A 24,668-nucleotide genomic window follows, 5' to 3' on the forward strand; every position below is an offset into this window, starting at 1 on the left:
AAAAGGCTCGCCGTACAATATCAAATATTGAACTCATTTAATAAATTTCATATCACATCATCTATGATCCTCTAATTATTGCATCTAATATAATTGCACGAATCAACGATTTCTGATAGCTGAATAACATGATTATGTATTAGAAATACATGTTTTCGTATTCCTCGTGTCGTTTTGGGACGTATTGTGCGTAAATGGTTCTCTTTCTTTACTGATATAGTTATATAGAGATTTTAATGCTACATCCTATCATAGTTATGGTATATACAATACACCAGTAGTCCATAAATGTACACTGGGTAATCAGTTAAAATATCTAGACTACTATAAATACACGTACAGTGACTTGATCAAGCACCTATGTGGGTAGACAAAACATGCTGAGACAAAAGAATAGACGATATATGCTGTCTATAACAACGAGTATTCGATCCGTGACAGTGGGCACGTTATATGGCTTAAATATACACTTGTGTATCGGGTACCATTATACGTTAATACCGTGTAACAATGTGTAGTATGCTACATAAAACCATTGCAGACATTGAGACACAGATATCACAGGTAAAACAACATTGGTTTCAGATTCCATAGTTCATTTCTGTTTCACGACATACGGTCAAATATATGGCATTATTTGATACATTTGAATATTGAAAATGAATTGAGCAGTTTAGTTGCATTTGGGTTTCAAGTGCTGTTAATGTATTTGTTTGACATTAATTTTAAACTGGTGTGATTGAATGTTTATTTGAGGAACAAAAATTATTATATCGATTTAAATACGTTGCATAAGTTTGCTTTTATGTTGTTCTTTAGGTTCAATTTCAAATTATTTGGTTTTTGTGTCGAACACAAAATATTATAGTAAACATACAACACACAGTACATACATGTCCACACATCGGTATAAAATGCTTTCAGCCAGAAACATATTATCACAGTTTCAATAACACCAAATAAAGCTCTTAGTTTGTAAATAGGTCAGTCTGACAATGTTGTAAGCCATTTTCTCCATGAATGGCCGTCCATTTTAAAATAGACATTATTAAGAGCATATATTATACAACATGGATGCATGTTTTTGCATTAAATGTTGCAAAGGAAAAGGTGCGTATGAGGCTGATTCGACAAACTATGATTTCTCCCTTGAAGCATTTTGTCGGTGTATAATATTCCCGCATATATAGGACATTTCACTAGCTATGTTTTTTTTTCATTTTCGGTAGTTTTATAGTTTTTTATACAAAACAGTATTATTTATCATATTACACATTCTGTAATTAATATTCGTGAAATAAATGAATTCTTTTTGTTCGAAGATATATTTTGAAGTTCAACCTTTCACTTGAAAGTCTGATATCACAAATTATTAACAGGGGTACTGTATGTACATTATAAATAACCGATGGATCTTCACAAATATGAAGTAAAACAAATGTGTTTAGCAAATGTCTGGATATACCAAGATTTTTCATTTCTAATACAGTACAAATACACTCTCGGTTTTAATCAGTGTATCAAAGTACTGAACATGGAAAATAACTGTTGACAATACTTCCTTGACCCAAATACTGAAAATAATTGATATATACAGATACGTCTTAGTTTATTTTGCCTATGTGTAATACTACCTCTGTTCATCTATTTCAGACCCTGGGACAAAGTATTGTGTCTCGAAAAACCTGAACACATTTTTCATTTAAAAAAAGATAAAAAAAAATTAACCAATTAATTTACATGTTTCATGGGATTCCTGAATTGAATTGACCAATCAAATAAGACTTTACATAATAATGAAGATTTCCATGCCATCATCGTTGTTTGTGGTCACAGTGGCCTGTGTATTGTCAATTATGACTATAACTTCATTTCTTGTCGACCGCAAAGATATAAACACTATTCAAACAGATGTTATAAAAAACTGGGATAGGTTTTTCCCTTTCTCCCAAGACAAGAAAGTTGCAGTTCAAGCTCAGCCATTCAATGTTTCCACGTTGAAACAACTCTCTAATGCATCCTTCGATTATAAAGTGTCCATGGCAGCTCTCAATGATGCTAAAGTGGACCAAGCAGACCCTAGATTAGTCAAACTAATCAGTAATTATTATATAGAGCCGCCATCTTTGGAACCGTACCACCTGGACCATCCAAATAGACTGGAATATTCCAACGGGCAAACCCCTCTTGTCGACAGCAGGCTTAATTATATGGTGAGTCATCATTACGGCAGACGCATTAATTCTCTGAAAATCGTAGCTCGACCTGGCGATTGGTTGATGTTTTTCACTGGTTTGTACTAGAATTGGTACTATGATGCAATACATTTTAACATTGAGCTTCAATCTTTGCTTTAGGTTACTGATGGGTGTGTATTGTGTTCTTAAGAATGTTGTCTCCTCCTCTTTGTGATGGTTATACCTAAATATGTTGATAAATGAAATCACGAAAAATATTTTCAAACTAAAAGTGAAATACGACTTTGAATCTCTCTAACGTCTTTATGCTTATCTTTTCGACAGGAAGGTGGGTTTTACATTGAATGTGGAGGACTCGATGGCGAAAAGGGTTCCAACACTCTTTTCTTTGAGAAAGTAAGGAAATGGAACGGACTCTTGATCGAAGGAAATCCGTCAAACTACGCCTTGTTGAAGTCCAAACACAGAAAGGCGTTCACCATGAATGCTTGTTTGTATCCACAAACTTATCCAGCTCTGGTAGGTAAACCACACACAGAAAGGCGTTCACCATAAAATGTTGGTTTTTACGTAAACCACACATAGAAAGGCGTTCACCATAAAATGTTGATTTGTACGTAAACTACACACAGAAAGGCATTCACCATAAAATGTTGGTTTGTACGTAAACCAAACACAGAAAGGCGTTCACCATAAAATGCTGGTTTGTACGTAAACCACAGACAAAAAGGCGTTCACCATAAATGCTGGTTTGTACGTAAACTACATACAAAAAGGCGTTTACTATAAATGCTGGTTTGCACGTAAACTACACACAAAAAGGCGTTCACCATAAAATGTTGGTTTGTACGTAAACTACACACAAAAGGCGTTCACCATAAATGCTGGTTTGTACGTGAACCACACTTAGAATGGCGTTCACCATAAATGCTGGTTTGTACGTAAACCACACTTAGAATGGCGTTCACCATAAATGCTGGTTTGTACGTGAACCACACTTAGAATGGCGTTCACCATGGATATTTGTTTGTTATTCTGCTTCTGTCACGTCCCTTTTAATACTCGGCAGCGTAACATTTTGGGAGAATATACCTTCACTATCCATAACGACGATAATTCAAATGCAGCATATTACCTGTTTTTTAAAATGAGCGTTGGCTCCTTTTTATTTTTTATTGATGATTTGAGTAGTTCCATGATTTCAATATTCATGAATTCTTTACTAATTCACCCATTAGAAGCGTACGGTTTCCTGAACATCTAAAATGAAACAGTACAGACTCTTCGAAATCCTTAATATGTTACCATATGTGTCTTGTTCAGTTTACTTTTTAAATTAACATAACTTAAAGAAAACATTCAATATTTTTCTTTCGGAATTTTTTTGGTTATCTTTTTTTGTATTCAGGTGAACTTCCATAAGGCATTCAACATAGGACGAATCATGCACGCAAAGTCAGTAAGCGAATGGAACAAAAAGAACCGCGCTAAGGCTGACCCCGCCGAGGTACCTTATCTTTCTTTCTCCTTCTCTTACTCTTTCTTACTGTCAATGGAATTTCTTATTTGCAGTTATGTGAATTTAAAAAAAAATACTTTGACCCATCTTTAATGAAAGCCGAACATGTAGAAAATGAAAACTGGAGGAAAACTGGTAATTACGAGAAACTATAGCGATGATAATCATTTTACCAGATAATTTTCTCCTCATTACCTTATTACCTTATTAATACCTCGATGTTCTTCCCAATGTAATGTATGCTGTTTATGTTACAGGTGCAATGTTTCCCTATCTATTCCATCCTTCTTGCCATCAATCGTACAACAGTCGACTTTTTCAGTCTTGATATCGAAGGAGACGAACTTGGAGTGCTAAAGACGATTCCATTTAAAAAGGTGAATATCAAAATGTTAGCTGTTGAATACTCTCACGGCAAAAATGGACCAACTGGATTACAACATTTCATGGAACGAAATGGATACGAAACATTGCTAAAAGTGTCACGTGATGACTGGGGCGTTAATGACTTAATATTCCGGAAGAAAGGACTGACACATTGACACACATCATCAATACATGTGTACTAGTATCTGATGTTTTTTTAAAAGAAATTGATTACGTCATCTGTTTTTAAGATTGTCGTCATGAATCTGTGAAACGAAGGCTCAAAAGTATGTAAGAACTTAAGAGTGCCAATGACGATTCCATTTGAATTTAAAAAGGTTAATATCAAAATGTTAGCTATGGAATATTCTAACAGCAGAAATAGACCAACCTCGAACATATTAAATACTTAGTAAATATATGTTTGAGCCATGAACATTATCATCCATATTGTCTATTCAATTTTAATGTGTTCAGCTTATCCCGTTTACTTCACTTAAAGTTATATATGCCGTAACTGGGCGAAAATTTTGGCATGTTGATTTTTCTTCGTTAATCTATTGAAAATCATAAGGTTTGATTATAAGCCGTGAAAATCATTTAAATGGCTTCAAATGCCTTATAAACGTTAGTTACAAGACAGAAATTATGTACTGGAAAATTGTTGTTTTTTATGCCTTATGTATATTTAAATGGAAACTTTCCTGCAGAAATCACTTTATAATTACTAATAACATTGTAAAAATGTGAAATGAAATTGTTGACCACAATTTGGCTTCATGGTCTGACCGTAGGTAGTCATTTCGCTTTACAATAGATGTAAATATAATGATTTTTGGCAGTACTGTTAAAAATCATTTTCTACTCTTATATATAGTTGTGAAATTAAAACCAATGCATTGAAAGTACTGTAATTTTCAAAATGTTAATAACTTTTGGTGCAAGGCGTATACACATGAGGCAAAACATATATTTTATTAAAATTAAAAGATCTTGTGATTTTAAAAATGCTGCACCGCTGACCAAGAGCAAGCGAATTAGTATTTTTCTCCAGTTAAACCAGTCACACACTTTACATCATCTGAACAATAAATGATAAGTATCGTTTATGCTCTGTCGGCGGTGTAGCATCTTTAAAAAAACGTTATTGCTAATTAAGTGTCTTAAAACTACATCAAACAGTGGTCTTTATAAAAAGATCAATTATAAATTTCATTCTTTTTTATTCATTTTAGCTTTTGATATCCATGGAATAACATTGCTTGAACTCTTCACATAGAGACTTGATACATGGCCTGTGTAATAACCAGGCAGTCATGGTTGACAGAACAGAATAATTCATATGTTGTTATACTAAACACCAAATTAAAACCTCAGACTTATGTCAGATCGCCAAATATTAACTTTCATTTTTCATCGCCAACTATTACGACCGCAAAAATTCCCAGCTATACGGTATGATTTAATGAATTCATACACAACAGGATGACAATATATTTACATATGTTAACTTTGGAGAGGGAGAAATAGATGGAGGGAGGAATGAAGGCGGTGGCAGAAAACAGGAAAAGTAAAAGTAACATATACAGAAAGGCGCGGGGGGGGGGGGGGGGGGGGGCGGGGTAGAGAAGGGGAAGGAAGTTTCGTTACCATTTTTTAAAGATATGATTTACTAGAATTACACTCTCCGATGCTGAAAACTGAAGATTATTATATTTTGTTATGTATCTTGGTGTTAACTCTTACAAACTAGAATAATTTATGAAAAGTTGAACTCATTGTTTAATGTCAACATACAGTAGTTAAACTCTATAACACAATTTGCATTTCTACCGAAACTGGTTCTATACAATATAGCAAGGTCAATTTCGATTTGCAATATTAATGAATGTAGAAGCATTTATGTAACGCGTGGTGATAAATCAATAATGTTGTAATAAACGTGTGGGTGGATGGATGTATGCATCTGTGGATCACTTAAAGGCCCACTACCTTTGCGGAACAAATCATAAAGGTTTCTTAAACATCAGAAAAAATATACCGAGGACCTAAGATGAGGTTACAACACCCAACATATGCAAGATTTCTTGCGTTATACAAAAATTTATATGATAACTGTGGAGAGTCATTTCGCTGTTTTGCCGTCTGGCGCAGTGATAGTCAACTACCGGGCGGTATTTAAGCCGACGGCAGGAAACATAAGACGACCCGCGTTATGGAAATTAATATATCTTTTATTTTAATAAAATTGTTCAGGTGATGATACGTGTAGTATTAACGGTAAGTTAAGAACCTTTACGACTACAAAATTATCGATCTCGGTTTTACATTCCCATTTTATAAATTAAAAGCCGTTTCGGAAAGGTAGTGGGCCTTAAATATTTATACTGGTGGCACGCAGTGCCTGGATTGTTTTCTTATCTTGTTTAGTATGATAAATGACAGGGATATCGATTCGAACTTTTTAAGTTTTATTACATTTGACATCGACGATTTTGCATCATGATAATAAAACCCAGAAGCATAAAATTACAATTAACCTATCACAGGTGACATAAAAATGTGACGTTTCCAGTCGCTTTGTTCCAGAACTGTTTAAATGACAGTATTTACATGGTATTGTTGACTAATTATACATACAACATTTTGAAATACAATACAAAAGTACGCTTTTAACACATGTACACAAGTACACATGCTTTACTTTGCCATGTCGCCGTTGCTAATGTAACTAGCACCATATAGTTTATCAAATATCCCTTAGTTACAACTATTACACTGTAGAACTATAACACTGTAGAACTATTTTACGACTAACAAATCAAACCACATGTTCGTTGTTTCTGGTTCTTTTAAACAAATTTTTGCTATCAAGTTCACAGAGGCCTACAAAGTTCATATACCCGGGTTTTCTAACAATAAAGCTGGTCGAAGAAGTAAAACCAGCTAGTGATGTTGTCGATTCAGCTTTCGTCCAAACTATCACGTGGGCTGAATAAATTTCTACACCCAAAGTTCAGAAAAAACAACAAGGCAATACAAATGTGCGATTTGTCAGTAATTGATTTACTGTTATTTCAGATACTATTAGTAATTAAATTGTCGTCATATCTCTCTGCTTTACCTTATCCTGAAACCAGATTTGTTAATGATTAAATCAGGTGTTTGACCTGTCTAATGATTCTATATTCTAATCAACAGGTTAACAGGCGAGAATATTAACCTTAAAAGTGTTTTATAAAGTACGTGCCATATGCAGTAACTTGATAGAATCGTTAATAAGGTTAAATCATTAGATCCATTAAATACTGTATACGTACTTATTATGGTACAACAAAATTTTAGTACAAATCTTATTTTGAACAATTTAGCGAAATGTTGAATTCGCGCATTAGCAGTAGTTGACGGCAAACTGGATATGCTATTAGCGTTGGGAATATACATAATTGTGTAGCGCAAGTGATTTAATGCTAAAACCGCTAAAATAGAATTCTCGCTAAAATAAGTACGTTTTCAGTAGGTAAATTTGACCTTATTTTTTACACAACACAAAACTGTGATTTAATAATAATAATAATCAAACATACAATACAATAATTTATTAATTTCCTTAAATTAAAATTTATTCCTTAGATAGGAATGACCATGAAGCAGTAGCTATGTATTGATTTGTTGAATATAGAAAAATGTTGGAATGGTTTTTATTTTATGTTAAAGACAGGTCGCTCAATTTTCGTTCTTTGAACATTTTTTAAGTTTAATTAAGGAACTCAGTGTAAATATCAAATTTGCAAAATATTTTTCAGTTAAAGAAATGGAGCTTAATTTAACTATTTTTAATATTAAGTATGAAATAGTTCTGGAAAAAATTAGTTATGTAATAAATTTGGTAATAATAATGCGAAGTTCATTATACAACATAGAGAACATACAATTATACATAAATATTATATACCTTGGAATTGAGCGCATATATCCAAGAATCCATTATTAGATGGCCGATTGGTTAATTCCCATTTTCTATACCTTCTAAATCTATCATGTTCTTAAATAACACTAGCTGACCACAGGACGTGAAACCAATCAAACCGAACCAAGTGCTTTTGTATAAAAAGGAATTTCTTTTCTCGTGTAGTCACTTGATTCCTTCTGTCATTGTTTCAGCCAATCAAATGTGACGTTACAAACTATATCATATTTTTTCATATGGGAGGAGAGAGCAATTTGTTATGTCAATGAAGGGAAATTGAAATTCTGTTATGATCGTATGCAATTCGAATGATATCTCTATTATGGCAAATATGATAAGGAATGACAAAAATTATTCATGCTAAGTTGGTTTTTTTACAATATAGTTTCGATGACAAAAATTATTCATGCTAAGTTGGTTTTTTTACAATATAGTTTCGATGACCAATGCATTGTTACACTGTAACTTCCACCTACATTCCTATATCATATCATTAGTAATGTAACAAAAACCTCGATATAAATTGGTCCATATATGACAAAAGTCAACAACGTCAAGAAAATAGATCTCGTGCTTTTGCATGTTTAAAACAGAGATATAGTTAAGAGAAAGGCACTTGACATTTCAAAGAGACTTAGCGTTCGATGAAAATGCCCTGAGTAGTAATATTAGTAATGCTAAAGATGGTTTTCTAATCATGGTCTGGAATTATTGATGGGCGGTATAGGTATCTCATAATCATATATCACTAGGAATTCCGTCTTTGCACATTACAGAGTTACCTCCCTTGCGAGTAGGTATCCATTGTGACGTCATTGTTATGTGAGCGATACTCACGTCGTTTTCTCAGAAAAGTATTACGTTATGCTCGCAAACACATGACGTCATAATCAATACCTACCTGTAGGGGCTGATAACTCTGTGATATGCAATGACGGAATAACAAGGTGTACCATTGTAAACAAAATAACAGCAAACATTCTTATATTTAAATCATATGTAAAATATAATGATAACATTTTGAAATGTTAGTTAATGCGTTAGTCCCTTTTTTCTAAATATAAGGTCGTTAACGCCTCCATCATCTCTGGACACCTTTAGTAGCGTATCATAACCTTTATTCTCCATGAATTTCTGAACAGCATGGCTACCTTGTACGCCGTGCGCTACTTCCACTGTTAGCATTTTTATGTTGACCTTGTCAAACGGAATCGTCTGCAACACATCAAGTTCGTCTCCTTCGATGTCGAGACTGAAGAAGTCGACGGTTGTCTGGTTTATGGCTAGTAGAATGGAATACAATGGAAAACATTGCATTTTAACGATGTCTGGTTTGAGATGTTGCTGGTGCATCCAGGTTTTAACTTTATCAGCGTGTACAGGTCGTCCCCTGTTGAATGCCTTGTTGAAGGAAACCTTAAAAGAGGAGGAAATAAACGAATTTCAAAAAACAGTTAAGCTTTGTGATGTCGAATTTGGATAACTCGATGACATGTTTTCAATGAAAATAACTGTTACGTCATTATTTTGTTAGCGCAATTCACGTCGTTTTCTCCGAAACGTATGACGTTACGCTCGCAAACACGTGGCGTCACAATCAATACCTACTTGCAAGGGCAGATAACTCTGTAATATGCAAATACGGAATAGCTCCTGCTTAACATTATCAAATTTGAAATCCGTTGAAAATTAAAAAAAAAATCATTAGTATGAAATTGTGCAAGTATCCTTGACAAAAACATATAGTATATAGCTAAAGATAGCAATACCAATATTATGTTTGCAAGAGCCTAGATGTTGTACATTATGTATCATATGCCTGAATGCAATGAAACGGGAGAAAATAATATATGAAAGAAAACCATTGAATTATTCGATAGTTTGTTATTCAGGAGATGAATGACGCTATTCCGTCACCATGACCATTTTATCGGGTTTATGAGTCTGATGTCGACCATGTTTTACAGACACAAGTTGAAATTTAGGTAGTTTTTCATATAAGATTGATTTTTGACTAGTGTTGAGCAGGTGTTTGATATGTTTGTAGCCTTTGAATCTGGTCGTGTGATGTTTTACGAGCACTTTTCCGAGGAAAATGATGACACCAGAGATTCTATGTCTATTATTTGTTCGTTAAACCGGAAAATAATAACAATAAAGTCGAGTCAAATACAGAAAATTGATATTAGATTCGCAATATTAAAACCTTTATGGGAATGTCTGTACTTCAATATACGAACAAAATCTTTATATTGCAGAAGAATACATACAGACAACAGGCTAATTTACATAAATCGAATATAAATTTTTACAGTTTTTATCATTGTTGTTGTCGTTCCTTCCACTGACTATAAATCCAAATCTGGGAGACTGGAGAAAGTCCATATTTTAAATTATCCTAGTCTAGTGTCGGAGGCACATGGGTATAAGAATTAGTTATGTACAGTTTATACATGTATGTACGTGTATAGTATTATATTTACATTTACTTGTCACTTCTACTATATAAACTAACCAAGGCAAAGTAAAGTATATGACGGTATAACTGATACTCAAAACGTGACCATTGTGACGTCACTAAAATGGCTGTTCTATCTTGTGGATTAAATCGTCGTTGATAAATGTTTTCGTGGTCTAGCTTTAATAATGTTAATGCAGAGACCCTAAAATGAGTTGATGATATAAATATAAGCATCAAACTCTCTTCTATGGTCTATATACATGCCATAGGAAGATAGTTTAATGCTTAAATACAGAATTCAAATACGCTAAAACGTCACTTCTCGTTATTCTTCATGTTTATAATAACCCTTTTAAAGAGAAAACACTTTCTGTATTCAACTAATAGCAGAGATTTACCTCGGCAGGGTAGGTATGGGGGTACAGACAAGCATTCATGGTGAGTGCCTTTCGGTGTTTGGATTTCAACATGGCGTAGTTCGTTGGGTCTCCTTCAATCAATAACCCGTTCCATTTCCGTACTTTCTCAAAGAAGAATGTGTTCGAACCTTTTTCACCATTCAGTGCTCCACATTCAATGTAAAATCCGCCTTCCTGAAAACAAAAGTTTTAAATGTCATAAAATAAAATCTCGTTTTGTCAAGGCATGCACGAGATTAAGTCTGGTTAACATCGTATCTATTGTTTCTAAATGTTATTTTTGTCTATTTATGAGAAGTCTGCATAACAAATTACCAAGTCGTAAAATGTAGTCTAGTTTTGCATTTTAATGGGCCTAATCTTATTTTTAATGGGCGTGATATTATCTTAATGGGCTTAATCTTATTTTAATGGGCTTAATCTTATTTTAATGGACTTTATCTTATTTTTAATGGACTTCATCCTATTTTAATGGGCTTATTCTTATTTTTAATGGATTTAATCTTATTTTAATGGACTTAATCTTATTTCAATGGGTTTAATCTTATTTTAATGGGTTTAAATCTTCTTTATAAAAACGCCTTAGCTAGTCACCAAGTACTAAGATAATTATTATATATCAACAAATGCAACATATTAAAATCACCTTGAAGTTTAAAGTCTACATTTGTCAATAGTGATTTAGCTCAGTACTTACCATGTAGTTCAATCTGCTATCTACAAAAGGAGTTTGCCCGTTAGAATATTCCAGTCTGTTTGGATTGTCCAGGTGGTACGGTTCCAAAGATGGCGGCTCTATATAATAATCCCGGATGAGTTCCACCAACCGGGGATTGGTTTGGTCCACTTTAGCAGAGTTCAGATCTGCTATTTCTTTTTTATAGTCCACCGACTGGTCTCGATGTGGTGTGAAAGTTAACGGTTGGAATGGTTTCGGTTGTTGACAGTTTCCAGTCGGTAGATTGACTCCGTTGTTTACTCTACTGAGTTTATTAAGATTTGCTGCAAAGTACATGTCAGACACAGGCGATTCCAATGGTATAACATTAGTGAAATAATGTATAAACAGGTAACACACTACAGCACCTAGTACTCCGACCAAAGTCAACGATTTCCAGCTGGCTTTCATAGTTGATATTCTTCAGATCATCGACTCCGGATTTCAAACTGTAGGAAAAGGAAAAGGACCATTTACATATTAGCTGTGATTTATAACAACAACAACTGATTATGTAAAATGTGGCAAATATAGAGAAAGAAGGCGCCTATTATGTAATTAAAGATGTGGATCACTTTCTTTGGAAATCGAAAAGGGTCGGCATATCAGGCCGATAGTGCCAGTAAACAATAGGATTTGTAAACTTTGTTTATCAAATGAGGATGAAGACGAGGTTCACTTTTTAACACAATGTGAGTTTAACAATGATTTACGATGGCCTCTTTTAGTTGATGCTCAAAAATACGTTGATTTTAATAGTATGGATAAATTTCAACCAATTCGAATACCTCATTGATAATTCTCCTCCAAATTTACTATAAAACAACTTAATGCAATGTGGAGAGGAGAAGTAACATTTTGTAAATTTACAATCCTGTAACATAACAATACAATACAATTGAGATATTGAAAAGTAATTTATAGTAAATATCCCGAAAATTGTTCAAATCTCATATTTTCTGACAAAAATCACATGACTGTTAGATATATATTCATCAGTCTATCCACCAAATACAAAAGAATGTATGACAACATTAATTTTCATTGAACTAGTCTCCTGTGCGCAAATCAGGCTTTTCAAACTTCAAACTTTATTAGTCTCTTTACAAAATACATTGTGTAGAGAACATATTTACAACAGTCAAGAAATGCAACATAGAAGGTAGACAAATTATGTGACTTTTTTTTACATAACTTTGATAAATTTACATAAATTTCTCATTATTTTTATATTCTTTGAGTTCAGAAGCTGTGAAAATTTTATGATATTTGGTCTGGTGTAATAGTACTCATTAACATATAATTTCCTTTCTAAGGTCAAAAACGGACACTTTTATAAATAATGGAATTCATCACAAATATCATTGGTATCACAATAAGTACAAATTCTATCTTGATAATTCAAATTAATCCATCTACCAGACTCCACAATGAATTTATGATTACTTGTTCTAAATTTTACACATTAAAATGCTTTCATTATCATTTAATATATCAAAATATTTTTCAAAATTACATTCGTTTTTGTTTGTGCCGTATTTTTCATACTCACGAATCAAGATGAGCTTTTAATATGTTATTCATTACCAAAAGTAACCATCATATTGAGAATAACACTACTTTCAATCCATAGGTTTTTATTTTACAAGCACATATAAGAGGTGAAAATGATTTTTGGCAGTACTGCCAAAAATCATGATATTTACATCTATAGTAATTGAAATGAGTACATACAGTCAGACCATGAAGCCCAATTGTGGTCTACAATTTCATTACACATTTTTACAGTGTTATTAGTAATTGTAAAGTGATATCTGCAGGTATGTTTCTATCTAAACATACATAACGCATAAAATACAACAACTTCACAGTATATAATGTATGTGTTGTAGCTAATATTTATCAGGCATATAAAGTAATTTGAATGACTTTCAAAGCTTAATTCATCAAACCTTGTGGTTTTCAATAGATTAATGAAGAAAAAATAACATGTCAAAATTTTTGTCCAATTACGGCACATATAACTTTAATGTTGTAATACAATACCATTTATTAAAGCGTCAAATGTCAATTACATAAAACGATGAATATGGATCGTTTTAGATATGATTAGATATTAGGGAAGTATGGCTTACGACACATTTTTGTTTGTTTGTTTGAGTTTTACGGCCCATCGACAACTAAGGTCATTTAGGGCCAAATACGAGACATTGATAGTTAGAGTGATATACATATTCAATAAAGGATACGTTTCCTATAAGTAAGTTGACGAAGATAATGTTTATCTGTAAATTTCATGGCTATAATAACTAAGTAAGTCGGGTCCTGCAATTGACTGAAAAAAACGTATTTTAATTGATGTATAGCCAGCAAAAAGCCGGAACTTAAAACAATGAGCCGTTGCGTGTTTAGCAACAAACATGAAACTACACTTCAAGTAGTGACATCCGCTGTTCAGAGATTATACTTTAAAACTCATTCACCCCTGAACACACATTTAGACTCTTCAAAATTAAACACTAGTCCAGTCCATTATGAAAATTCAGGGGTGAATTAGTTAAGATCAATAAAATTTTCAATTTCAAGGAAAACCAGCCTATATTGGTCCCATAAATATTGGAGTCGTCTACGTTGCATGTGATAAGTGACTAGAAGTTGACATATCTGTTTTAAATTCTACCCAGATTCATGAACGTTCTAGTTTAACTGTATTAGATTAAATAGATATGATACTTATATGTATCTACAATGATTATTGTTTTCAAATTATAAGCAATACATAAAGCGCAATCATACTAACAAGTATACTGTGTCTAGAACTACATTCTGCATTTAGTTATCAGTATATATTTTGTTTTAAGGACATGGTAATAAAATGCCTTATAAATTTTATTTTTATCTATATTATTTATTCATTTATTGATTGTCAGATATGTATTTCCGAAACCATTTGTTTACCATTCCGTGATGCGATTGGTCAGTTAGGGTCAGAAAGGTTATTGAAACCCGATTTTGAGATTGGAACAGAAAATGTTCATCTATAATGGTCTACAAACTTGACCTAGGGACAGTGGGACACCATTGGTTTACTGAAGAGAATTTAATTATCAACATTACTCTATTTTATCACGTATGTACTGTCAATGTGGTGTAAAGTACCCATATGCATAACATATATGCAATTGTCACATTAACAAATAACTCTGGCGTTTTCATTGAACCATTTAACGATTTGAGACACATTTTAACAGACCATATATGTGTGTGTTTGAAACAATTATGCAAACTTTTAATACATAATTAACAACTTTAGCCAATATCTCATGTAATGAAACATTTTAAATGATGTAATATTTACCCCCAATTTCATACATGTTAGAACGAATATACGTACCCGGCCTACTATACCTTTCGGTCGGCTACGAATGTGTCGTAGTGGAGCACTGCCTTCGAAAAAATCACTCGGGCACAGTTTTCTATACTTTTTTTGTAGGTTTCCAATCATTTTATGCGTATACATGCATTTACATATTATTTTTGTCCAAAACAAACTATCAACTATCACCGTACCGCTCGTCATATTATTTCTGGACCTTGCCGTAAAAATCCCTTTCAGAAACGACTTCATATGTACTACGTTAAATAAATAATGCCTCGGTGGGAATTTGATAATCTATGTGGTTCAGTTTTATTGCCTAGTAAGTAAGCGATATCGAACAAGTAAGATAAAATGCAAATAAACGTTTTATAACGGTTTGCATTATCATTACTTTGCTCCATTAGCAGTAATAGGGAACAATTGTAGCTCTAAAGACGACACCATTTTCTGTCTAAAAGTCTTTTGAGCTACAATATTGCAGCTACGTACATGTATACAAATGTATAAATGATAATCACGCGGTGTCATACATGATTTAACAACCATTATCAGACTAGGAACGTCCGTGTCAGTGCATGATGATGCAACGACAACATGCTATCATCGGCACTACATTTTATCCCCGCTTTCCCCTGAAGCTAGTAGTACACGTACGTGACATTACTAAAACAATCAACATTGAGATCAATAATTTTGGATTTTTTTATAAGAAATTTTTGATTATTTTAAGTAAAAATTTTTAAAGTAAAATGCTTTAAGAATTCATGAATGTCAAACACGGGTCTGATGACCAGTAAATTCGAGTGCACATATGCATACGATACAAGTGTACGTGATTGCAAGCTGACTAACCACAAACTCGTGTGCATTTCATTCAGTACACAGATAGGGAAGTAATACATATAATTTACAAGCGAAAGACGTTTATCACCGAGACCTGACCTACACATTGCGTGGCTTTGTCCGTCCATTTCTTTCCTAAATCTAGACTCTGCTCAACCAGTACGGGTCTTATAAATATATATATATATCATCATCATTTACATAGATACAGTAAAATGGCACGCATTCCTAACAATTGATCATGTAACATGTTACTAGTGTTCAACTGAACCAGAGTCGTGATCGATTTGCACTTTGGTTATTCACCATATCGTATCCTTCGACCTTTTTTATGATAAATAAGTGTTTTAGCTAGAGCTATATGTATACTTACTACTATATTGAAGGACTACTCAGCATCGAGAGGCCAGCCTATATATTAGGGCAGTCAAGTCCGCCATTCCCCGTGGATTAATATATCACATGTCGAGAGTACATGACACGTACAACAGAGCACTACCCCCAAGGTAATGCACAGGGACTTGGTAATTAGTTATAGCCACAGGCATTCGACTCTATAGATATTTCTCTCAATATACACTGCCCTCCAAAGGTTCTGTTACTTATGTTGCTGTCAATTTCCCTAATGAAAAAAACAATTAATTTAGAGAAGATAAGTAAGTTGATAAATAAAAAAGAATTATATACTAAGTTGATAAATAACATATATATATATACTGTATTAAAAAGGCTTACATATTTTGTACTTTAAGTATATTTGTAAATCTGCACGTGTAACAGAACTTTTGAATACTGACACAGTTTATGATATAGAGAGAAAAATATCCATAGAGCCAAACGCATGTGGTTTGAACTAGGCTTTAGATATCTCAAAGGCCCTTTAGAATAAGATTAGGACATATAGGCATATTCATACAATGTATATCATAATTACACATCGGGACTTGGGAATTAGTTACAGCCTAAACAGACACTGGTATTTGAAATAAGTACAGGGACCTGGCATGAATTTCTAACCAACAGTATATATATTTGTGTGTATTATAGTATCAAGGTATTAACTCTACTGAAGAGAAAAACGGACATATTTAACCCGAGAAACATATATTTATATATACTGTTGGTTAAATTCGTGCCAGGTCCCTGTGATTGTAAGTAGATTACGAAGCGTCTCAAACAGTTTATAAATATTAGGCCAGTGTACATGTCTAAATATAATTCGACTGAGACTAATATCCAGGCCCCTGTGCCATAACACAACCGACACATGTATAACGTTATACACGATGTAATACACACTCCAATGCAACGTTGAAACTACACATGCAGGCAGCATCAATTGAGCGTGTATTCACGTGTATTCACGGATATGGCAGATATTATCGCCAAATTCTGCGTAGCTGTATAATATAAACCTACATGATCTTGACATCTCAGAGATCGATTCGTCCACAACAAAACGAGAAAGAATGTTGTAACATTTGTGTTTTGGGAATTACATATTAACACTAAATTGATAGAAGAACCCGCATATACTTACATATACACTGTAGATATATATCTGTGAGCTCCATTATAACCTATTTCCTTGACAAGCCTCGATTTCCGTTACACGCACATGTATAAATAAAATCTCAGTAATTAGATCGTTGCCATGGAGAATAGACACTGGCCAACCACCATTCATGTGCTATTGACACAAACCGACCGGTGGTCTCCACTGGTCAGTGTATATATGTTGAGCAGGCCGACTGTAACGTTGGTGTGTGTCACGTACTCTCTTTGAGTTGATAATATCCACAGGAATACGTATGTGTGAGCCAGAATATCTATTCACAAGGGGAGGGGCATCCTCGATACGCCAGGGGTTACTATCACTGTCATTAGATATTCACCCCTGGATTATCTCACAGTAAAACTGCAGATAGTTCAGGAGGAACAGATATATACTTCTTCTGGAGATAACAGAGAGAGCGACCACGGGGATCTAAGAATTAGACGCCCATGTAACCTCTAAGCCGCATTCATAGGGGCGTGGTCAGGGTTGAAACAATGTGGATGTAATGTTATTCCTGCCGAATCAAAGCAACTTGTCCCGGAACAGTGGAAACAATCCAGGAAACCGGATCGAATTTCTACGACTCAGCTTTTGATATATTTTACAATGATGCAGTATAAAAAATCCAAATAAATACTAAAATTCAGAATTTCCTGCATTTTGTACACTTTAGTTTTTGTAGACAGGCGTATTCAGAATATAATTTTATTCGTGACTTAAGTTGATCGTAAAGATATAAATGTTTATAACACAATTAAGTATTGTACACTATTTAACAACAGTGATGATAAATACAGTGATGTTTTCAAAATAGTCTATACAACTTCGTTCTACTCATCAGACACCCTCTCTCTGATACTTTCATACGAAACAAAAAGGGACTCCCAAAGAAACAATCGCTTGTAGGTTTCCTATGAGAAGTCGCCTAGTTATACTATGTTAGGGACCTCCGATCCACCCACCGACCACAGGTACCTGGCTCGTTTTTTTATATTGACATGTTATAGTAATATGTACTAGAACATGTCATTTAAAAAAACGAGCCAGGTACCTGTGCGCCGACGTAAGCATACGGGAAGGCCAATTAGGGTAGCTTTGATTACACCTTGGTACGTTATGTACCTGTGTTTGAAAGAAGAAAGAAACATACCACCAGAATTGAACTTCAATATATATAGCAACTAAAATCGATCATTCTAAATATTAAAGATGCTCCACCGCCGACAAAGCATAAATGATATTCATCAGTTGAACAAAAATTGGTGTTTGATCATGTATATATATGTCTAAATTAACACAAAAAAATAATATAAAATAATTGGTGCATGCGCAATCAGTACTTCCTTCCATATAGGATATAGTGACACGGAATTTTTTCGGGATGCAATTAATTATTTTTCATATTTTTAACTTGAAGTAAAAGCTCAAACTTTTCAGTGGTGGTAATGGTGTAAAGTAAGTAACTTTTGTAACGGAAGAAAGATACGAAATCGTCTGCTCCTGTTTTTGAAAGTGAAAGTGTCAGCGGTGGAGCATCTTTAATATTTTTAATACACATATCTTTGCATCTCTGCCCAAAATTAACGTTTAACTATCTAACAACACATTTTGAAGTAAGTTTATAACATTTATAAATTAAACTGGATTTATATCGCCACTTACAAAGTGGAGTTGGGATATTTTTCATTTTATATTATTTCTTTGTGAAAGCAATCCCGGTAACTCTGATTTCTTTCTATTATACCTGTATACCCTTGTGATACTAGTGATTACCTTGATTTACATGTATCATAAACTGTTTCAAGAGGAAAGAGTATCAACGAGATAAATGAACGAATAATTACTCATCAATATACATTTATATAAACCAAAAAGCATTGCATCATGACACACATAAGTCTAATTTGTGAAATATAAATCAGTGATAGACTGATAGTAAAGATGAAAGAACGATTAAATAATACACCAAAGACATCAATGCCCATGATCAACAACAGGGATAATGAATGTGGTTGGTATGTCTGGAACGGTTTGCCAGACATCGGTCGTGAACGCAGAAACCACGAAAGTCTTCGAAATCCTGCTGGAAATCCATCTAAAGGACACCACGTATAGTAGTTACTAATATTAATCATCGATATTTATGGCATAAACTTTGGAAAAGTGGTATTAGAGGGCGATTACTTAATGTAATTTCATCAATTTATGATAATGTACGTTCGTGCGTGAAACTAAATGGTAAACTATCCGCCATGTTCGATTTGCATGTCGGTTTATTACAAGGGGAATCTTTGTCTCCCATGCTATATTCTTTATTTGTAAATGATATGGAAAGTGAATTTATAAACTCGGATTGTCAAAGTTACCCCTTACAGTTACTTAATCTTTTTATGCTAATGTATGCAGATGATACAGTCTTATTTTCCGAAGACGCTACTGACCTCCAGCATATGCTCAACTGTCTACAGACTTACACGGTTAAATGGAATTTAAAAGTAAACACAGATAAAACAAAAATTGTTATATTTAGGAAAAGGAGAAGAATATTACCTGGTGAAAAATGGACTTTCAATGATAAATCTATAGAAATTGTTGATAAGTTTTGTTACCTGGGTTTGGTTTTTAATTTTAATGGAAGATTTGCTGTAGCACAAGATACATTAGCGTCTCAAGGCAGGAAAGCATACTTTCAATTAAAAAGAAAAATGAAAAACTTTAGTCTTAACACAGAAACAAAAATATCCTTATTTGATACATATGTTACATGCATATTAAATTATGGTTGTGAAGTGTGGGGGCAAGATGTTTCGCCCCAAGTTGAAAAAATTCACCTCCTTTTCCTTAAAGACATACTTAATGTTAGAAAAACAGTCAATACATCTATGGTGTTTTTCGAAACGGGTAGATATTCATTGTATGTTCAACGTAAGACAGCTGTTATGAAATATTGGTTAAAACTACTGAAAACAAACAATTGCATTCTGAAATCTTGTTATGATGCACTAGTCGAATTGAATACCAGAAGACCTACTTGTAAAACGAATTGGGTCTATCATATTAAGCACGAACTTTGTAGTTTGGGATTTGGATATGTTTGGAAAAATCAATGTGTTTTAAATGAAAATCATTTTTTGCAAATATACCACCAACGTATTAATGATGTTTTTGTTCAAGAATTATATAGTGCGTTTGATGTATCTCCTAAATGTTATTTGTATAAACATATTGTTGATAATTTTTGTACACAGTTCTATTTAATTAAGCCTGTAAATCATAAATTCAAGAAGTTTTTAAGCCAATTCCGTATGCAATGTCATAGTCTTATTATCGAATCCGGACGTTATAATAATATTCCTAGAAATCAAAGGACTTGTTCATTATGTGATAAAAATGACGTCGAAGATGAAGTACATTTTGTTCTTCTCTGTCCGGCATATTCTGAATTAAGAGAAAAATACATTAACAGATATTTTTATCATAGACCAAGCGTGCATAAGTTTATAGAATTATTCTCTAGTAAAGATGTTAAAATTTTGAATATGTTAGGTAACTTTTTGTTTCGTGCAACAGAGAAAAGAAAAACTCTGCTCACAATTAATTAAATCATAAAATTGCTTTTTATTTGCCGTCAGCATCAACGTAGGTTCTGTTGTGATCACGTCTTTCATACATATGTAGCTTATTAGTATATTGAAATACTGAAATATTGTCCTCCGCCATCTTATACTTGTATACATTGTATGTCATATTATAATGATAATAATTGTACTGTTCCCTATATGCTTGTTATGCATTTGGATGAAAATAAAAACTTAACTTAACTTAACTAATACTTTTGGACCTCAAATGTAATTAACCATTCACAACATATGGACTAGAGGCTGACAAATAAGGGCGAATTCTATAGATAAAAAGTAACCAAGGAAAACAATACAATATAATGTATTCGGGAATACAAGTTCAATAAAACATGTATGGATGATTGGATAATGAAACTTTTTACATGTGTAGATCGATCTGCTATTCCAAGGACCCTGACAGATATATGTTACATTGGATGAGAGAGATCATCAGGGGTTCGAAAGCTGCAGGTGTATGAAGACAATACGAAAATTTAACGAAAAAATTATTAACATGATTTCATCGGAAATCTCTACATATTTTTCTTAGCAGCTCTTAATATATAATCAAATAAAGAATAATTAATTAATGGTATATTTTAGACAAGATTGTCTTGAACAGATAAGAACATCTTTAATAGGCTTCTTTTACTGATGTCGTGGCCAGAAATTTGGTCTTCAGAATTATCAATGATAAAAAAATATTTGGAATTTCGATCCAAAGAAATTTCGATAATGCTAATCTACATATCAATACATATCAATAAAATGCGTATATACACAACATATTTAAACGAGGTGGTGAGACATTACAGATGCCAGACAATATTAGCTTAATACATTTTGACATATCCTTATATTCATGGGGATTGTTAAAGGCCCATTACCTTTCCGGAGCAAAATTTAAAGGTTTCTTAAAAAAAAACATTAATAACATCAGAAAATGCATACCGATGACCTAAAATAAGGTTACGACACCAAACATATACAAGATTCCCTGCGTAATATATGAAAACAGTGGAGAGTCAATTCGTTGTTTTGCCGTCTGGTGCAGTGATAGCCAACTACCGCGCGGTATTTAGGACGACGGCGGGAAACATAATACGACCCGCGTTATGAAAATAAACATTTTATTTATTTTAATCAAATAGTTCAGAATGTGATGATAAATGCAGTATTAAAGGTAAGTTAATAATTTTTAAGACTCTACAAAATTATCGATCTTGTTTTATATTCCCATTTTAAAAATTAAAAGCCGTTTCGGAAAGGTAGTGGGCCTTTAAATAAAAACGGTAAAAAACATACAAATATATGTTAGAAAAGTAAAACTGTAGTTCTACGTTAAAGCAATATTCCCCTCATACCCAAGTACATTGTATCTGTGTGAATAACACATCAGAGCAAAACGACGTTTAAATTAATACATGTAATACTAAATAGGGATAGAAAAATATAACACATCTAGAAATACTATCTCCGTCAAACGGCCAAAATCCGGCAAATAGTTGCCTCCCATTTTTTCGGACATTACTGATTTATATTAACAATATTTAGATGTCAAACGTATTATTAACATTGCAAGCATATTAGTTTGACTTGCACATATCTACTGTTTCACTATAAACAATGGACTGAAATGGGCCATAAAACTAGCCCTACTAAGATCGGCTGCTCCCGGCTTAATTCGTAGATTTTATTTCATTCGGCAAACCTCGACCGATTCCGGTATCCTACATACAAGTATCAATCATTTTGACCAGCCGATTAAGTGAACCGATGATATTATTCATAATCACAACATGGCAGGCAAAACTAATTATTATAATTGCTACCGTTTCAGGAGGGTAACAATATATTTGTAAATTTTCAGATTCCTTAATTCTGTTGATATTCATCGAAGGACCAAACTACATGTACCATGGTCTCATCTGCTGAATACGGTTTTGCTATGATATAGGTCCTAGTCCAGAGATGGAAATCACGGCAGTGATAGTAACCCTTGAATATCGAGGATGAGTAGGGTTGTTGGTGACTACATAAGCTCGAAGTCTATGAAAAAAACATTATAATGAGATTTATTATGTCAGAACATTTTTATTTTATAATTTTTCCTGTAAACTTAATTTCATTTTTTATGTATAGTTAATGAATAAATAATGACACATCTTAATTCTCTGATTAGATAATTGTAATAATAAAAATTATGTAAAATATTACACATATGCCATTTGCATTGGTTTGTAGAGCCCGAATTTCGCAGAGGGACATGGGCATTAGTTACGTACAGTTTAGAAATATTTTGATATATATATTATTTGGTCACACGTAGACCTACTTAATGATGTATGTATGTAACATCAAATAATTAAAAGGATACCAGGATATAAGTTTAATTATTTGTAAACTTTAACATTACTTATCCGTTTGTCACTTGTGGGATTATTGCTGTTTTTTTGTTATTTTTTTCATTTTATCTGTCTTTTGTAAATCTCCCCAATTCCGCTGAACTCTGGGTCGCTCATTTGTATAATATCATGTGGGGCAGTTACCCCGTACCTATAGCAACTGGTAGGTGTTTTTTCACCGGCGAAGGCTTTGCTCAAAAATTTAAATCTGAACTTGGTTCTCAATATGATGTAAAACTAATCAATCAAAACCACATTTTAAAACCTAGGTGGAAACGTACGTACGTGTATATATAAACTAGTGATTTTTGTATGCCCATATGTCACTTCTTAGGTGTAGTTGAACATAACTGAGTTGATATCAAGTCTCTTGAGATATAGATCCGTCACCATGACTCGTAGATTGTTGTGTTGTTTGTAATAATTAGTGTAGGGACATTAACAGGTAAGTTATCATCTTATTTATGCTAAATGAGCGACATCAGCCATTTTACACGTGTATATATACAAGACGTTAACTTTCTGTTTGAATATATTTGCTGAATCAGTCTGATATAATCATTTGAACCAGCTGAGATGTAAACACACATCTGTATAATATAAGGAATTTTTGAAGTGAAACAAAACTTACGCTTCGATATTAGTAATTCCATCCACGTTTTTTGTCCTAAAACTGAAAACTGTTGTTCCTCTTAGTTTGACCTCAGAAACAAAGTGAATCATCAATTCCAATTGTCTTCCCTGATATATAAATGTTTTTGCTATATTTTTGTCCATTGTTGTCAATGCGCACATGCATGTTTGTGTACAGCTCGGCATGAACTATATATTAAGGATATTGTAAGGTCCGGCTTCGCTGTAAAATGTTTCTGTCACTTTTATAAACGTATGCCCTTGGTCCCGACACGGGGATCACTCATGTACAGTACGACGGAATGAGCATACCTTATCGCATAAATTATACGTGCAACATGCTTATACATAAAATCAGTGTTAATAGCATGTATACTGTAGATTAAGAACGAAGACAGTATTCATATAACTACTAGTTCATATTATAAATAAAAAGTGAAATTTTCCAATGCAACTTCAAATTGCCTTCCGTTCATTTTAACAATTCTTGTAACCGCTATAGATATTATCTGACATATTGACAAACGAGTTTACATCTCAGAACGTATATTGAAGGAGTGTCTCAAATTTTATACGCAG

General features: G+C 33.3%; 2 protein-coding genes across 4 annotated transcripts; one reads left to right on the forward strand and one right to left on the reverse strand.

The window, feature by feature from the left end:
* On the forward strand, positions 1–6,948 carry LOC138314209 (uncharacterized). 2 transcript variants are annotated; one of them, XM_069254421.1, is made up of 5 exons: positions 1–564; positions 1,654–2,213; positions 2,523–2,717; positions 3,607–3,705; positions 3,975–6,948. In XM_069254421.1, exons 2-5 carry the CDS (start codon positions 1,797–1,799, stop codon positions 4,257–4,259), a joined length of 996 nt encoding a protein of 331 aa, XP_069110522.1. In that variant the 5' UTR covers positions 1–564; positions 1,654–1,796; the 3' UTR covers positions 4,260–6,948. The 2 variants fall into 2 exon arrangements, with proteins under 2 accessions (XP_069110522.1, XP_069110523.1); XM_069254422.1 differs by lacking the exon at positions 1–564 and having other exon boundaries at positions 1,402–2,213.
* Positions 6,538–24,325, reverse strand: LOC138314208 (uncharacterized). Of its 2 annotated transcripts, none has more exons than XM_069254420.1 (4): positions 24,088–24,325; positions 11,631–12,100; positions 10,913–11,107; positions 6,538–9,469 (listed from the first exon to the last, which is right to left on the reverse strand). In XM_069254420.1, exons 2-4 carry the CDS (start codon positions 12,060–12,062, stop codon positions 9,086–9,088), a joined length of 1,011 nt encoding a protein of 336 aa, XP_069110521.1. In that variant the 5' UTR covers positions 12,063–12,100; positions 24,088–24,325; the 3' UTR covers positions 6,538–9,085. The 2 variants fall into 2 exon arrangements, with proteins under 2 accessions (XP_069110521.1, XP_069110520.1); XM_069254419.1 differs by lacking the exon at positions 24,088–24,325 and adding an exon at positions 17,414–17,813.
* Between the last annotated feature and the right edge of the window lie 343 nt (positions 24,326–24,668).

The sequence above is a fragment of the Argopecten irradians genome, chromosome 2 (genome assembly GCF_041381155.1).
Source record: "Argopecten irradians isolate NY chromosome 2, Ai_NY, whole genome shotgun sequence".
Classification (NCBI taxonomy): domain Eukaryota; kingdom Metazoa; phylum Mollusca; class Bivalvia; order Pectinida; family Pectinidae; genus Argopecten; species Argopecten irradians.

Bases quoted from the DNA above. Each gene is read 5' to 3' on its own strand.
- LOC138314209 (XM_069254421.1), top strand. From the start codon at position 1,797: ATGAAGATTTCCATGCCATCATCGTTGTTTGTGGTCACAGTGGCCTGT. The intron at 2,214-2,522 runs GTGAGTCATCAT...TCTTTTCGACAG, and splicing joins ACAGCAGGCTTAATTATATG to GAAGGTGGGTTTTACATTGA. The intron at 3,706-3,974 runs GTACCTTATCTT...TTTATGTTACAG, and splicing joins CTAAGGCTGACCCCGCCGAG to GTGCAATGTTTCCCTATCTA.
- LOC138314208 (XM_069254420.1), bottom strand. From the start codon at position 12,062: ATGAAAGCCAGCTGGAAATCGTTGACTTTGGTCGGAGTACTAGGTGCT. The intron at 11,108-11,630 runs GTAAGTACTGAG...TTTTGTTTTCAG, and splicing joins ATAGCAGATTGAACTACATG to GAAGGCGGATTTTACATTGA. The intron at 9,470-10,912 runs GTAAATCTCTGC...TCCTCTTTTAAG, and splicing joins CCCATACCTACCCTGCCGAG to GTTTCCTTCAACAAGGCATT.